At 40.4% G+C, this 15,069-nt stretch overlaps 1 protein-coding gene across 1 annotated transcript in view; it reads right to left on the bottom strand.

Moving 5' to 3' along the window:
* Nucleotides 1–15,069, bottom strand: part of LOC121955489 (1-phosphatidylinositol 4,5-bisphosphate phosphodiesterase beta-1) — a 168,812-nt gene that overhangs the window by 115,499 nt on the left and 38,244 nt on the right. Inside the window, 1 exon segment of the mRNA XM_042503476.1 lies at nt 7,030–7,098. Within this exon segment, the coding sequence (XP_042359410.1) occupies nt 7,030–7,098 (69 nt within the window).

Here is a 15,069-nt window from a genome sequence, read left to right as displayed (position 1 = left end):
AACAAGCTGATCTGCTGATTTAATAAAGAAACAACACAAATAGATGGTTTGACAGAGAGGGGCCTGGTACACTGACCAGGTGCATTGACATATCCCATTGTTATCCCAAAAGTATAGAATTGACATTTGACATTTCATACAAATGTATGAAATAATTCAATGATCTGTCAGAGAAATTATATTTTTCTTTACTTTTGTTTTGCTTTTTCTGCCTCCAGTGAAGTGATTTTGAATTTAAATAGCATGCCTCTATATCTGGGGGAGCCTTATGGACTTTTTGAAGCAAAATGTTAATAAGGTCAATAAAACCAAAGACAAGGGTAGGGTCAGGGCATTAGAAATAAGAATATAAACTGTTGTAGCCCATATAATCTTCAAGACTTCTGTACATTGTAATTACCAATTGTCCTGGTTTTGTGTCATTTTGTAGTTGGTATTGGTCTCTTTTAGGTAACTGTATGTCTTTCTTTTTTTGTGGTTGTTTTTTTTTTTCTTTTTGTGGTTGTTTAGCCCCTTATTGTAGTTATTTTGTGCCTTTTTGCAGTCCCTTGTGGTCATTTTGAGTCTCTTCCTGGTTGTTACATGTTAATTTTGGTGACATTTCGCAGGTGAAGACAACAGGGGGGCCCATGACACTCTGGGCCTCTGGGACTGCGCCCAGTAGGCCCGTTCAGTAATCTATCCATGGCCACGAAGAAAGATGACAACAGCACTGCAAGCAAAGTTTGTAAAATGATCCTTAAGTAAGGCTGGAAACATTAGCAATATATAAACATCTTGCTTATCGACATAGACTTAAGTTCCAGGAATGTTTGACACTCTATGCACGAGTGCCACTGCTGCCCAACTGAGCAGCACGTCCGTTTCTGAGGGTAAATATCCTGTTACAATAAGAACAGCACCACACAGGCAGGTTTAGCAGGTTTTATATTGACTATATATGACTATAAAAACCCTAAATGAAAACAAATATTACACAAATATCTCATTTCATCTACACCATGTTCAGACTTGGAGATAATAAAACTGCTGCATAGATGCTGAAAACCTGTGTAGGATTGTAGTTTGTAGTATTGATCAGCAATCAATAAGAGAATCGATGAAGAATCAGACCAATGGCAGAATCGATAATGGCATCCTCCCAAACACATGCATTTGGGAGGTAAAGAGCGACTGACTGGTTAAATTAGACTTGGATTAGACTGCACAAGTTGTGTGAAAGTTTGTGAACAGCTGTTTTAATTTAGTTTTGCTTTTGTTAAACGTGGTCCCTAATTAATCAATAAAATAATATGTTAGCTGTTTTCTGTGGATGTATGCAAGAAAAGCTAAGTTTTCTTCACAGATTCAAGGTAATACAGCATAACTGATTGATTAACAAATGGTAATTTTGTGGGCACAATATTCATTAAGGTGGCCGCTATGGCCAACATCCATGAAATGTCAAATGGTTCTGAAATGAATAATCTCCACTAGAAGTCTCTCCACAGATCAGTTGCATATTCATTATGTTTTCTGACATCATGTCAACTAATACATAATTTATACATTTGTTATATTTGTATATGGCTGTACAAGACTTTTGACATTCGAATCACATTCAATTGAATGTATAACGATTAATTTATTTTAAAATCCATGGCCTATAATGTCTTAAAATTTGAACAGGGCTTTGCACGATGCTCAATGTAACAGCTGCATTCATGTAATATAGTAAACGAACTAACGGCGCTAAGCACGGATCGCAAATGCATGACAATTTTTGACACCACTGGATATCAAACAAAATCCAGAGACTGTATCGTTTTAAGTTTCTGAAAATTGAAAATTAACCACTTCTTTTTCCCTCTGGCCACTGCCTGCATGTCTACAACTGCTTGTACCAAAGAGTAGCATAAAAGTCAAGAGCACTCACTCCGCAGCACGATCTGGAGACCAAGACGTCCCCAGAATTACAGGGCAATGCACAGCAACTAACAGCAAAAAACAAAACAAAAAAAAACAGACTTAAAGCTATCTCAGCTGCATAAAGGGGCTTTGACTGATAATTATCCGGCTTACTAGTAAAGGAAATAGGAATAAATTGCTGTTGTGTCATTCTTTGCCTAATAACTTCCATTCCAATAGCAAATATTGACTTTTTGAAACAATTTGAGCAAAAATACTTAATAATATGAAATACTTGATATGCACAAGGTTAAAGAAAAAACAAATTCATCCAGCTGATGACAGAGTTGTAGGTGCCAGTGCCAAAAGGAAACAGATGTTCATTTCCCTTCCACCAGTCTGAATACCATGCACGTAAAAACAAACCACAGAGATTTAAAGCAACAATGCGGCAACAATGAACCCTTCTGCTACTTTCATGCTGTTCTCTGTGTTGGATATGGAAAATCTGCCAGCTATTTGTGGGCATATGATGTGGGTGATTATTAGCGCTGTGCTTTGCTCACCAGACCTAAGGGTGTGTGATTTATTTCTGGAGCCACTCGTCTAACAAAGGTTGCCTCTTGTCATTTTGACAAGCGGCCAATCTAATCAGCCTGAGTTATGATGGGATGGACACATGCTAATTAGCATCATCATCCTGAGCACGGTTGAACAAGGACAATGTTTTTATCGTATTTTGTTGCTCTACTCAGCACAAGTGTACAAGAACGCAAAGTACAAGCGATAGTGAGTGTTACTCTCTGTCAGATGTATTTGTGTTCTGTGTGTGTGTCTCTACGGTGAAAATGTATGAATCATAGCTGAGTAGCTGGAGCCCGTGGGCAGGGTGGCATAGGTTCATCAGAGGGCAGACATGCTGCCCACACACTGAGACGAGCCGATGACTACAGCAGCGTGCTCCAAATCTTAATGGTGTTCAGACAGAAATTCGGTGCTCAAAGACAATATGAAGAAACTTGAGCTGTGGTGAAAACAAGAGCTCCAAAATGTGGAAAGCCAAAACAGCCCCTCCTGGAACCCATTTCGAGTCAGTCTGCCGAAAATGATTGCATCAGAGTTTGACAATATGGGGGCGGAGACGTGGGACTCTTGAGTACCACAATAAAAGCACTTCTGAAGCATTTTACCGGCGAGTCATCTCGAGTTCAACATCTCGTCTTGTCTTAGGGAGTGTGTTGGTTTCCAGCAATTTGCATGAATGAATGAATGCTGCTAAGGGAGCTCTTGAGCGAGAGCAGAAGGAGCGGTGTGAGCTTTAAAGAGCAGAGACCATAAAAATATAAAACCAACAGATGCGACAACACGGCAGTAAAAATAGGATTTGTATGCGCAGCAGGGAGTATTGAGTTCAAATTTGAAATGTTGATAATAAAAAGGATTCCCTCTCTTGATCTGCCTCTTCCTCACTGAAACACTTGTTTACTCTACCATACTGATCAGCGTCAACAATTTTCACTGTAAGGCAGTATTTTTTTAACCTGGGTTGATAGGTTTTAAATATTTAAAGGGACAGTTCACCCCAATATTGAAAATACATGTTTAGCTTTTACAACTATCAGTCTAGATTGTTTTGGTGTGAGCAGCCAAGTGTTGGAGATATCTGCCTTCTCTCCAGTATAAGAGTATTAGATGGCAGCTGGCTTGTGGTGCTCAAAGCACCAAAAAAACCAAAAGAAAAATCAACAATGTTTCTTTCAAGAAAAGAAGAGTGCATTTACTCATGGATGAGAAGCTCGTGACAGCTAGGATGTAAACAATAATGGCTTCCTCCTCACCTGAGCTGTAATGTTAGCTTTCCTCTGCACTGTGACTTTGTTTGGTCTCTTTCTCTGTGCTTAAGATTTAAACTTGCAAAGGAGGCATTCGTTCATTCCCTTGTTCTTTTAACTTAACATTTTTTGTCACTATTTTTCAGGTCCTTTCCTTTAATTTTTAAAAATTTTCTTTTTCATTTTTCGTCACTATTTTTCTGGTAATTTTCTTGTTTTTTCTTGTTTTTCAAACACTCTGTTTCATTTCTTCCACACCAATTTCCAGGAAATTTTCTTGTTTTATTTTTTAAAATATTCTTTTTCATTTCTTCCTGCTACCCTTCAGGTTATTTTCATGTTCTTTTCTTTTTCTTTCTTACTAATTTCTTGCGTCATGTCTTCTTTCGTTGCTCATTGCCTTTCTCCCATGTTTTATTAAGAAATTTTTGCCCAGGTTTCAAAGTGTTAATGTTGACTAAAAAAAAACAACCTTTCAGCTTATATGCATTTCTTTCAGGCAACACCTTCAACATTTTGACATGATCCTCATACCCCTTGAAGGAGAAATGCTTGAGAAGCAAGCCATGAAAAGTGCTGTCCACTTAGAGCAACTGCTGTCTGGTATTATCTGTGCTTCTCGGCTGACATCTTCCTTTGACCTCGCATCATCTCCGTGTCCTTCCTCTCATCCTCTCATCCTTTCTCTTGCCTCCTGCAGACCTCACATAAAAAGCTCCCCTTGCTTTCCCCTCTCCTCTCTCTGCTTCCCTTCCTCTCATCCCCACAGTGGCTTTATCACCCCCCTCCCTCTCCCCTTTCCTCCCTTCCTCTCCTCATCCCATCAACTCTTCAGACAGTGTGTCTCACTGGTGCTCCCATTACAATGCCCAGGGTGCATCACTGCTCCATCACCCAGTAATGGATTTCCAATGCTTCGACCATCTTACCTGTCACGTGGTCATGTCTCCTCCCTGGGCAGCATCACTCTGTAAGCTGTTTAGAAATGCATGAATCCTCCCTGTGTTATTGTACTCATTCCATCATTACTCACTCCCAAGACTGAGCAGCAGTGCGCGACCCCCACTCGCTTCGCCCGCTGCATGGAGTCAAAACGATGAAGCCTGCCACTGCTGTGTAACAGCAGCTCATCGCAAGACTGACTAGATCAAATATAAACCTGAAATTGAGTCATTAAGCGGGGATATATAATGAGAATGTGGGAAATAATGCAGGTTATTGTTGTAATCATCGCTTGGTAAGTGGGAAATTAACTGCAAGAACTAAATTTGGCCTTGTAACAGCACCAGAATGAGCCAAATTCCTTGAAGTTGTGGCGTGCCAGATCAAAAAAAGTATGTGTCGAAATTGTTCTCTTATTGCTCACAATCATTTTAATTAGTTGCGAAATAGCAATTTGGAAACCCTGGAAACCATCCATTATCTGTGTGGGTTTGAATTCCAATCATGTTTGTCAATCTTTAGTGTCATTCAGTCTTCACTTCCTTGCTTTTGTCTTCACATCACTGTCTAAAACGTACACTAAAAATGTGCAAAATGAATTGTGAACAGCATACATACAGCCACGCATACAGTTATGCACAAACCCGTAACTATCACAAGTCACGGCAATACAAAATATGATGTTCTGAAGGTCACATGAGAGATAATTACATTAACTACACCTCAAACTTACAGCCATTTATGTACATAACAGTCTCATGGTTTAAAGTCAATTATTATAACCACCTGAACTAATATCAGTCCTATCCATAATAGAGTTCATGACTACATGGGTGTAGACAGTGTCTGATTCATGGTTGGGCTCATCCCCACTCATGACTTTCATTTCTGTGCAAAAATAAACACTTACAGAGCATATCATCATCCAATCTAAAAATAGCGCCTCATGGTTGTATGCCTTCGGAAACCAGTCAAGTTGCACTTACAGTTTACTCTCATGTCTGTGAAAACATGGATGCTTCACACACATCTTCCCCCTCCGGCAGCACACAAGATCTCTACAATCATGTCATCACTATGTCATCACTTCATCATTTTGTTTTATAAGACATTTGTGTGCAATTTTGTAATAAATAGCATATTAATAACATATAATTCTGAGTTATGAGGCAACAGTCACTTTGACCTCAAAATTTTAATCAGTTCATTCTTGACATTTGTGCCAAAGTTGAGGAAATCCTCTCAAGGCCTTCTTGAGAAATTGCATTCACAAGAATGAGACAGATACAACATCACAATGACCTTGACCTTTGACAGTCATATTCCAATCAGTTCATCTTTGAGTCAAAAGTGGACATTTGTGCCAAATTTGACAATATTCCCTCTGGTGTCCTTAAGATATTGTGTTCATGAGAATGAGATGGGCACAAGGTCACGGTGACCTTGACCTTTCAACACCAAATTCTGATCAGTTAAATGGACCTGCGCGTGTAAAGCACTTTTTTAGTCATTTGTAAACTCTCAAAGCAGTTTCACACTCCAAGTCAAATTCACCCATTCACACACACATTCATACGCTGGTTGCTGAGGTAAAGTGCCCCATACTATTCAGTTTTTTGACCATTCACACACTGATGGAACTGACAGGGTTTAGTATCTTGCCCAAAGATACTTATGTTATATGTAGTTTGCTGACTGAAGGAGCCAGGGATCTAACCGCCAACCTTCCGATTAGAGGACAATCCGCTGTACACCCTGAGCCACAGACACTGAGCTCAAGTGGATGTTTGACCTTTGTGCTAAATTTTAAAAAAATCCTACAAGGTGCCCTTGAGATATTGCAATCCCAAGAAAAAGACAGACACGGTCACAGTGACCTTGATCTTTGATCACCAAAACCTAATCAGCTGATTCTTAAGTCCAAGTGGACGTTTGTGCCAAATTTGAAGAAATTCCTTAAGCTGTTCTTGGGATATCACAATCAAGAATGAGATACACGAGGTCACAGTGAGCTTTGACCACTAATATCTTATTACTTCATCCTTGGGTCCAAAGTGGATGTTTGTGCCAAATTAAAAGAAATTCCCTTGAGGGGTACTTAAGCTATCACATTAATGAGAATGGGACCTGAAAACATAATGCCACCAAAAAGCCCTCCTCGGTCCTTTCAGTACACTACTCATCGTATTCCCAGAGCTCCGACAGACAAAAATCAGAACAAATATTCAAGCTATTGTTCTTGATTCAATACATAATATTGTGTAGACAAGAAACAACCATAAGGCATTTTTTAAAAAAAGTGTTTTCTTATGTTTATCCAAGTAACTGGGGCTGGGTAAGCAACATAATCAGTAAATTGTGGGCTTACCTTTGGTGTTTTGGTGCATTTTCCATTTCTGGCATCTTTTATGTACGCTATATCCAGTAGGTCTGTGTCCTGTAAACAAGAAGAAATACAGATTACTAAATCAATGTCAACCAAGTGTTATTTCAAAGGCTTCAAAAAGAGTTTAGGACAAAAAGATATTCTGTGCAAGGTTTTTCCGGATCCAAGCCAAAGGGAAACATTTCAGCGACCCTTTCCATTTCCAAACCGGTTACCTCTGATTAAAGTACTCAGGTGTTTGTTTGTACAATCACAGTATTTAGCAACACACATTTGCCTCAATACCACATGCCATTTGGGAGTCATTCAGTGCAGATAGATGCAACCCTGTAATGACATGTTGCCCTGGAGAAGTGTCATTGAAGTGTTTTGCACCAAATAGGCACAAAAGTGTTAAGTTCCCATGTTGACCAGCAACCCTTGCTTAATGAGCTCTTGCTCTTTTAAAGACTAAAAATAGGTTCTGGATTTGAATTTCCTCATAAAATCAGATACTGGACTAGTCTGACATGCCAGAAAGAAAAGGGTGCAGATTGTGTTTCATGGCAGACAATATCGTCAACTGCAACACACCACTGGAATCACTGCTGGCAGGGACAAAAACTGGATGCAAATCACTCCACACATACACAATGTTCTGCTGCTCTGCCGTAACACCTTGCCACGGCTTGGCTGGAGTTAACTGTGCCAGTGTGTGGTCAACTGGCAAATACACGATTTCCTAATGGAGACAGACTCGATAACACAATGAATATCAATGTCATGATTTAACCAAAAGTTAAATAAGGCTCTCTCTGTAACAGCATTTCAAGTAAATGGAAATGTTGGCTCCACTGTTGATTCATTATTGATACGGCAGTGTGGGAAGCCATGTCAGAGCGTCTTGTTCCATCTTACAGCTCCAATATTTCACGTCACACAATTGTGATGCAGAGGAGAAGCTGGACAGAATTCAAAATAAGAGCGCTGTGGACAGGGGCAGCCTCTTACAACTAAGTGCCATGCATTTAACTTTCTGTCCCCTTCTCTTGAATGACAGATTATTTTTCAAGGTCCAGTGTGTAAGATTTAGGGGGAAATACTGGCAGAAATGGAATATAATATCATAAGTATGTTTTCTTAAGTGTATAATCACCTGAAAATAAGAATCCTTGTGCTTTTGTTACCTTGAATGAGCTGTTTGTATTTACTTACTGAACAGGTCCTCATCTGTGGAAATCACAATGTTTCTACAGTAGCCCAGAACAGAATTTTTTTTTTCTTTTTAACGTGAAAAAGCTTTATTCTCCGTCATTTGTTTTGGAGCAGAACATACCTCTGCAGCTAATTCAGCTTCCAGTAGAAACCTCCTGAAAGTCTGGATCTTAACCCTTTAAAACTTAAGCAAATTGTCTTGATGTCTTTCAAAAACACAAGAAGATGGCAATGAGCAGTAGAAATTATCCAAAAACTAGCCAAAAATTTCTAAAAAAGCACAATTATCTGAAAATTGCAAAAAATAAAAAATAAAATAAATATAAACAATATTTTTTTTTAAAAAAAGTTAAGAAAAATGACCTGGACAAAAGTGCTTAAGAATTAAAATAATTATGTATCATAATTTTAAAATATGTCATTATGATAATTATATATATGGTTTTCCCGAGCTTTTTTCCTTTTTCCATATACTTTACCTAGCTTTTTAAAACTCATTTTCTAAATCTTCTAATTTCTTACAATTTCTGGATCATTTCTTGCTAAGTTGCTCACTGCTACTTTTCTGTTTTTGAAAAAAACGCACTACTTTGCTCAGAGTTCAAAGGTTTAACTACTCGTGAAAGGCTTCTGAAAGCGGCAGAGGGGAAGTAATGTTGCATTAGGTTTCAAAGTGTTAAATTATGAGAGGAAAGAGTTACCCAGACATTAGCAGTAGCTGGTCGAGCAGCCTGTCTCCAACATGCCAAACAGCATAAGAGAAACGCTGATTTGTAACATAAAACTGCTATACTCTGTGTTTGTGCCGGTGTAATCACCTGGTTTGTTCGTTTTAGAGAGAAAGAGACCTTTGTGGATAATTCAGCTCCCGGTAAAAACCTCCTGAACAATGAACACTTATAGAAATCTAACCAGGGGAAGTTTCAGCTGGTTGCAATCTGCAATCCTCACAGCTAGATGCTACTAAATCACCCCAAACCAGACACACTGTTCCTTTAACCAAAGTCAAAACATATGACTCAAACTTCCTGTTAGTGATCTGAAGTAAACTTCCCCTCCAGCATGCCAAACTCAGGAAAGGCAACCTGTGTCCATCTATAAGTGGACACACATAACAAACATGCATCCATCAGCTCATCCAGTCTGTCCATTTATACATCCAACAATCCATCGACCAATTATTTCAGGCTTATTTGCAAGCCCGTTGTCCCTTAAAGAGCCAGTAATGTGGTTAGCAGTGAATACACGCAAAATGCAATCTTGCAGAAGAGCCCTGCTACTTTCCGTCAGTCACCACATCCCTTTATCAGTCTGGATTATCGCCCTCTGTATCTCTGTGAGAGGGAGCTGGGACATGAGGTGGAAAATTAACCAGAGTGAACTGTGTGTCCACTCAGCATTATCTTGGGACACGAAGAGTGTCGGGGGCTTGACTCAATCTCCTCCTGCTAAACCGGTATCTGACCATCTAAAGGCCATGAGGGTTGTGGAAAATTGCACCCCGCCATTCTTTCTTATCTATAAATCCATACCTACCTTAGAGCTGCCTGAGGATTATTTTTTGTTTTTATTTCTAAAATTCATTTTCATGTATGTTAGCTCTGTGTTTGTTTTCGTCTCTCCATGGAACAGCAGCTCTGTTTTTCAGCCATATGCAGCAGCACTACTAGATGCAAACTCATGGTGGTTCATTAAAAAACTAGAATTAAATTTGCATCTGTGTCTGCGGGGACTTCTCAGTGCCCAAAACACGGATTGGGTCAGGTTTAGGGAGGGGTTACACCTTTCAATGTGGAAACAATCTTCAACACAGCACTGGCAGGGGAGCTAAGAAATGTACTGCTGTGGACAAGGCCACAGAAGAAGGTATTTTAGCCATCAAAAAAATCAATTTCTGTTTAAGTGTACCCTATATTTGAACATTTGCTCCTCTTTAACCTACAAAATAGCTGATCGAGGCAGCAGTAGACTCTACTGTTCAGTGGAGTAAAATGAGCCTGGTGTTTTTGATATAACGGCTTCAAATCCTCATCTGTAAGTCCTCACTTATGGCAAGGTAAAGTGTAAAAGAATATTCTAAATATTACATGCCATAAAACGTTACCTCCAGGCAACAACCCCAATTTATACATTCAAAGAACTTCTACGAAAATAAACAGCATGACAGCCATATCAAGCCTCTAATTTAGACGGGCGTTTATTTGTCAAAATGTGTAGCTAGTAAAAGTTACCAGACGTTTAATTGGGACGGGACTTATACTTGAAGTTTTCTGACATATTTAAAATGATGTTGTTTTTTTAAGTGGGCTTTTTGTATGTGGCTAAAAACTAGCCACATACAAAGTGAACTCTGAAGTATTAAATAAACACTGTGATTCAGTCCATAACAACTAGCTGAAAGGGGGCACATTGCTACCTACCATGACGGAGTTGGACATACACCTGTCAATAAATTGCTTCTCCTCTAGTGCTTGCACACTGGACAGAAATCCATTTAAATGACCTAATCGAGTTATAAACATAGCTCAACTTAACTGTGCATGGAAACGTACTGAGTGACAGGTGGACAACCCCAAAAACATAATGCCTCCTGCCATGACTGTCGCCAGCACAAACATTTGTCCACTTAGCTACAGCCACTGTCTGTCTCAATGTACTTTAGGAGACACAAATTAAAGCACTCTATTCTATGGCTGCAATCCACAAGGACAAGTTATTCCTTTTCTGCAGTGCATAGCATCAATTAGGCCGTCCCTGTTTGCACAGAGAGAGCCTCTGAGTCAAAGGTTAACGCCTACATCAGGTCTGCAAATGCTTGCCTTTGAAGTCTCTTTGGAGGGATGGAGCTCTGCATGGGGGCCTGGTGGAACAGTGGGGCTTCAGGAAGCTGCTCGCTGAAGGGGTCCTTTTTTTAGTGCCCTACAGCCCTGCATAGTTAACAAAGCTCTAAGCCGGTTCAGCGTCAGTGGTTAAATGTTAACCTATAGAGGCGACTCATTAAAGGTAAGGCAAACGGCCTGTATGGACGACAAGCTGCTCACACAGTGTGCGACCAGACGGCACATGTGTAGCTATTACCGTAACAAGAAACTTATGTGTCAGCTTTATCGTGCAGAGCCTTGCTCGCTGTGCAGATGTACATTAAAATTTATGCCAATTATTAATATTGACTTGGATTTATAATTGCAGACACTGCACAGTTAGTTAATTAAAGTTCTTTCTTTCAGTCTGGCAGGCTGGCCATTATTTCAGCTGCTCAATATTCCTCATTTATTTCCTATGACATATGTTCTTTATCTGTTCATTTCTGTCATCTGTCTTTATTTATCGCCCCGCATCTTGCTGTGCCTTTCTCTCTCTTATTCCCCTCCCTCTCTCCGGGCATTTCTGCGCGCATCAAAACAGCGAGCAGGGATCCAAAGCCTATTAGGATCCGCGGCACGTCCAGGAAGCAAACAGGGCCAGCAGGAGAGAAACTACAGAAATTAATGAACATGCTTAACATACGCTGGCCCTGGGCTCTGTTTTCTGTGCCCGATTGTCTGTCTCTGCTGTTCACGCAGCATCTGCAACATGCTGCCTTCCCTTTTAAAATTAAACTCATTCCTTTTCCAAGTATACAAGTGAAGAGGGATGTATTTATATGAAACTTTGCGGGACATTCATCATTGATCTGTGAGTCATTTTGATGTCAAATGTGCCCCTGCTTCAGGCACTGTGTACATCTAATATACTGTATATATAGCATGTTCCTGTGTTAGACTACTCTTTGTTTTCCTTTAATTTAAAGAACAGAGTGTTCACTAGCGTACAAAACTTGACTTGTGGCTAACAAGGGAAATATCTGTTACAAGGTGCTTTTTTACAGAGTGTATACAATGGGGCTTACAGAGTCTGAGCCAGTCGGTTGATTTTATAAAAAAAAAAAGCTTTGTTGCCCTTTGAAGGAACAACCTTTAAAAGCTGTGGAGGTACAAGAAAAGGAGGGGATGCGCCGTTGAGAGAAAAAAAGGGAGAGGGTGAGGAAACAAGGAATGGGAGGTAGACACAGAGAAAAGGATAAGTGGAAGCGGGGAGACTGAGAGCAACAGGTTAGCTCGCTCATTTACCAACAGCATGCTTGACAGCCTCCAGGTTTAAAATGGATGTGCACTCCACAGGGCTCAGGGCGTCTGCTGCGCAACGGAGACAAGGAGCAAAGACAGTGAGGGCAGGAAGGAGGGAGAAGTGAATAAGCACAAAACAAATGAAACTGGAGATGTTTGAGGCAGGACTGTTTTGTTTGTTGCACCAAAGTCAATTTGGAGAAAACGTACAGGAGTGATCAGCATAGCTTGAAAGCTGGGAAAGACAGTTTTATTTTAGCGTCATTGAGCAAATATCCCAATAAATAAACTTTGAGCATACTGTGATAAAAGTGGTCTGAGAAAAAAATAGACTTCTGAACCTCCTCTTGGCTGTTTTTTCAGGCTTAAAAAAATCTAACCCGTGACATGAGACTTTGGCCAATCACAGGTCGTTTCAAAGAGGGGGCATTCCTATTGGCTGCAGAGAAAACTGCAGGAAAAGTTGCTCTTCCAGCATTGGCAACAACTGCTTGCACTGCAAAGCAACCCAAGAAAAGAAGACAGACTTACCAAAGAGTCTAAAAGAGAGTCTGACATTAAGGAACTGAACAAACAAACAAAAAAACATGGGCTAAAAGAGGCAAACCTGGCACGCCAGCTTTGCAATGAGAGGTAGGATTAAGTATTAGCATCTATTAGCATTTAGTATGAACTAGCAGAGTGGATCAGGGTATCATCGCATGCTGCAATTCTACTGGTTGGTTAGTTGATGTAGCTCGTAACAGCAAAATGCTCTGATGCCACTACAATGAAATGAAATGTATGGGAAACACTGGGTCACCGTATGAGGCACGTGCATACATCTGGTGGGAGGAGCTTAAGACGAAGAGGGGAGAGCTTCAGGAGGAGGGTGTATTTTCCAGTTCTCCCTTTGTTTAGTCTTTTTCAGATTTCTACATACCCCAGCTTTAACTGTCATTCTATTATGTCACGTTTCATCTACAGTAACTCATATCCACATCTTAAATCAGGCTGCTGGCCGGTCAGATGCGGTTTGCTTACAGGACTGCTGACAGCTTGCTGCTTTCTGTCATGAGGTCACACAGACTGTACTGGTATAACATGTCAGGGTGGCCCCTTCTTGCCATCACACGGACCAGAATAAGCTCCCATAAATGCAGCATGTATGCCAGGACTCTTGGGAAGCCAGGAGGTCTGTCTTTACACACAGCTTAGAACGCAACAGAAGTGAAAGATAAATTGGTTTTATGTGATGCGGAGCTACATGCATAACAGATTACACTGCTGAAATCTCTACAGAGAGGAGTATACAAAAGCCCACTGACTCAGGGTCGGAGGACTGTGGGCATGGATGTGTTCCGCTAATCATAAACAGAGCTAATACTTATGCGGAGCAAAACACACAGGAGGCGAGCAGGTGCTGTGCCTGTCCCTGTAAGTGGCCCTCCAGTGACACTCGGCTGCCAGGAAACATGTACTGTTACAGGAGAAAATGGTTCGTGGAGAGCTGTGCTTGAACTTGTTTGAGAGTCACATACACTCTGCTGCTCCACTCCCGGGTTCCTATAGCGCGACTCTAACAGCCCCACTGCGCTTCAGTCACAAACCTCCTCACCTGAAGTGGCCGACTAAAGAGAAATAGAGAGAGAGAGCTGCAAACAGTCAGACAAAAGAGGAGAAAGTTTGTGTGTAGGAGGAAGACGACTTTGTGGATATTTTGCATGAATATATACATATGTGTGTTAAGACCTTGCGCTGAGAGCTGCTTCCTGTCCTATCAGCAGTCTAAGATAGCTTAGTTTAAAAACTCGCAGGAGGCCCTATTACATTTTAAATCATTTCCATGGATTAAATGCTTTATTAGACAGCATGAAGTGGAGAGTGGCAGCAAAAGCGGGAGAGAAATGAAGTATGGCATGCGACAAAGGCCTTGAGCCAAATTGGAGAGCCTGGCATTGCCATGAGGCTGCCCGAGGGCCTATTTAAACTGAGTGACTAATTCACTCTGTTTTTCATCCATCCAACCTTTTTTTGTCTCCAGTTTTTCTTCCCTCCCTCTCTTCCTCTGCACCACCCAAAAAATTTAATGAAATCTTCAAACAAATCAATAGTCTGTCAAAAGCAGCCAACAAAAGGACAGTTCTCTTTACAGTGTGAGTGAAATGAATTTTGTACCTCAAACTCTAAAGGGCTACTTGTATGAAGGTAAAATCTCTCTCAATAGAAAATCCATCTTGCACTGCAGATCTGTGAAATGGATTCTGAACTCGTATAAGCTCAAGCAAAGCCTTCGAATCTCATTTCATACGCTGCAAAAAGCAGAATATAAGTATGATATCCATAATATCTTAAATCAAGGCAGTTTATGCTTGATTTTTTGTCTGACAACAAATGGGGTAGTTTTTATCTGAGAATGATTTTATTGCTTCAAGCCTTGTCCTTACTCAGGTTGCCAAATTGACCTGGCCCAGCATCGGCCTGAGTTCAACATGTCGAAAGAAATTAAGACGGGCTGCGTCTGGTTGCCGGACTCGGCTGAGACTCGGGTGGATGACGCTCCAGAATAAGCCAAAATAAACAGTCCTGATTCCCGCTACTGACACCGTCATCATTTGGCAGTTATAGTAATAAAATATTTGAAGTTGTTACTGAGATTCTATTTTACAGCTTTTGAGTAACTTAGAAACAAAATTACCAAATTGTAAAGCTGTTTGATCACCTTTGGCAAGTAGAAAACTAC

This window comes from Plectropomus leopardus, chromosome 16 (genome assembly GCF_008729295.1).
Source record: "Plectropomus leopardus isolate mb chromosome 16, YSFRI_Pleo_2.0, whole genome shotgun sequence".
NCBI lineage: Eukaryota > Metazoa > Chordata > Actinopteri > Perciformes > Serranidae > Plectropomus > Plectropomus leopardus.
Note: the sequence above shows the minus strand (reverse complement) of the source record. Positions and strands in the feature narration are given on the sequence as shown.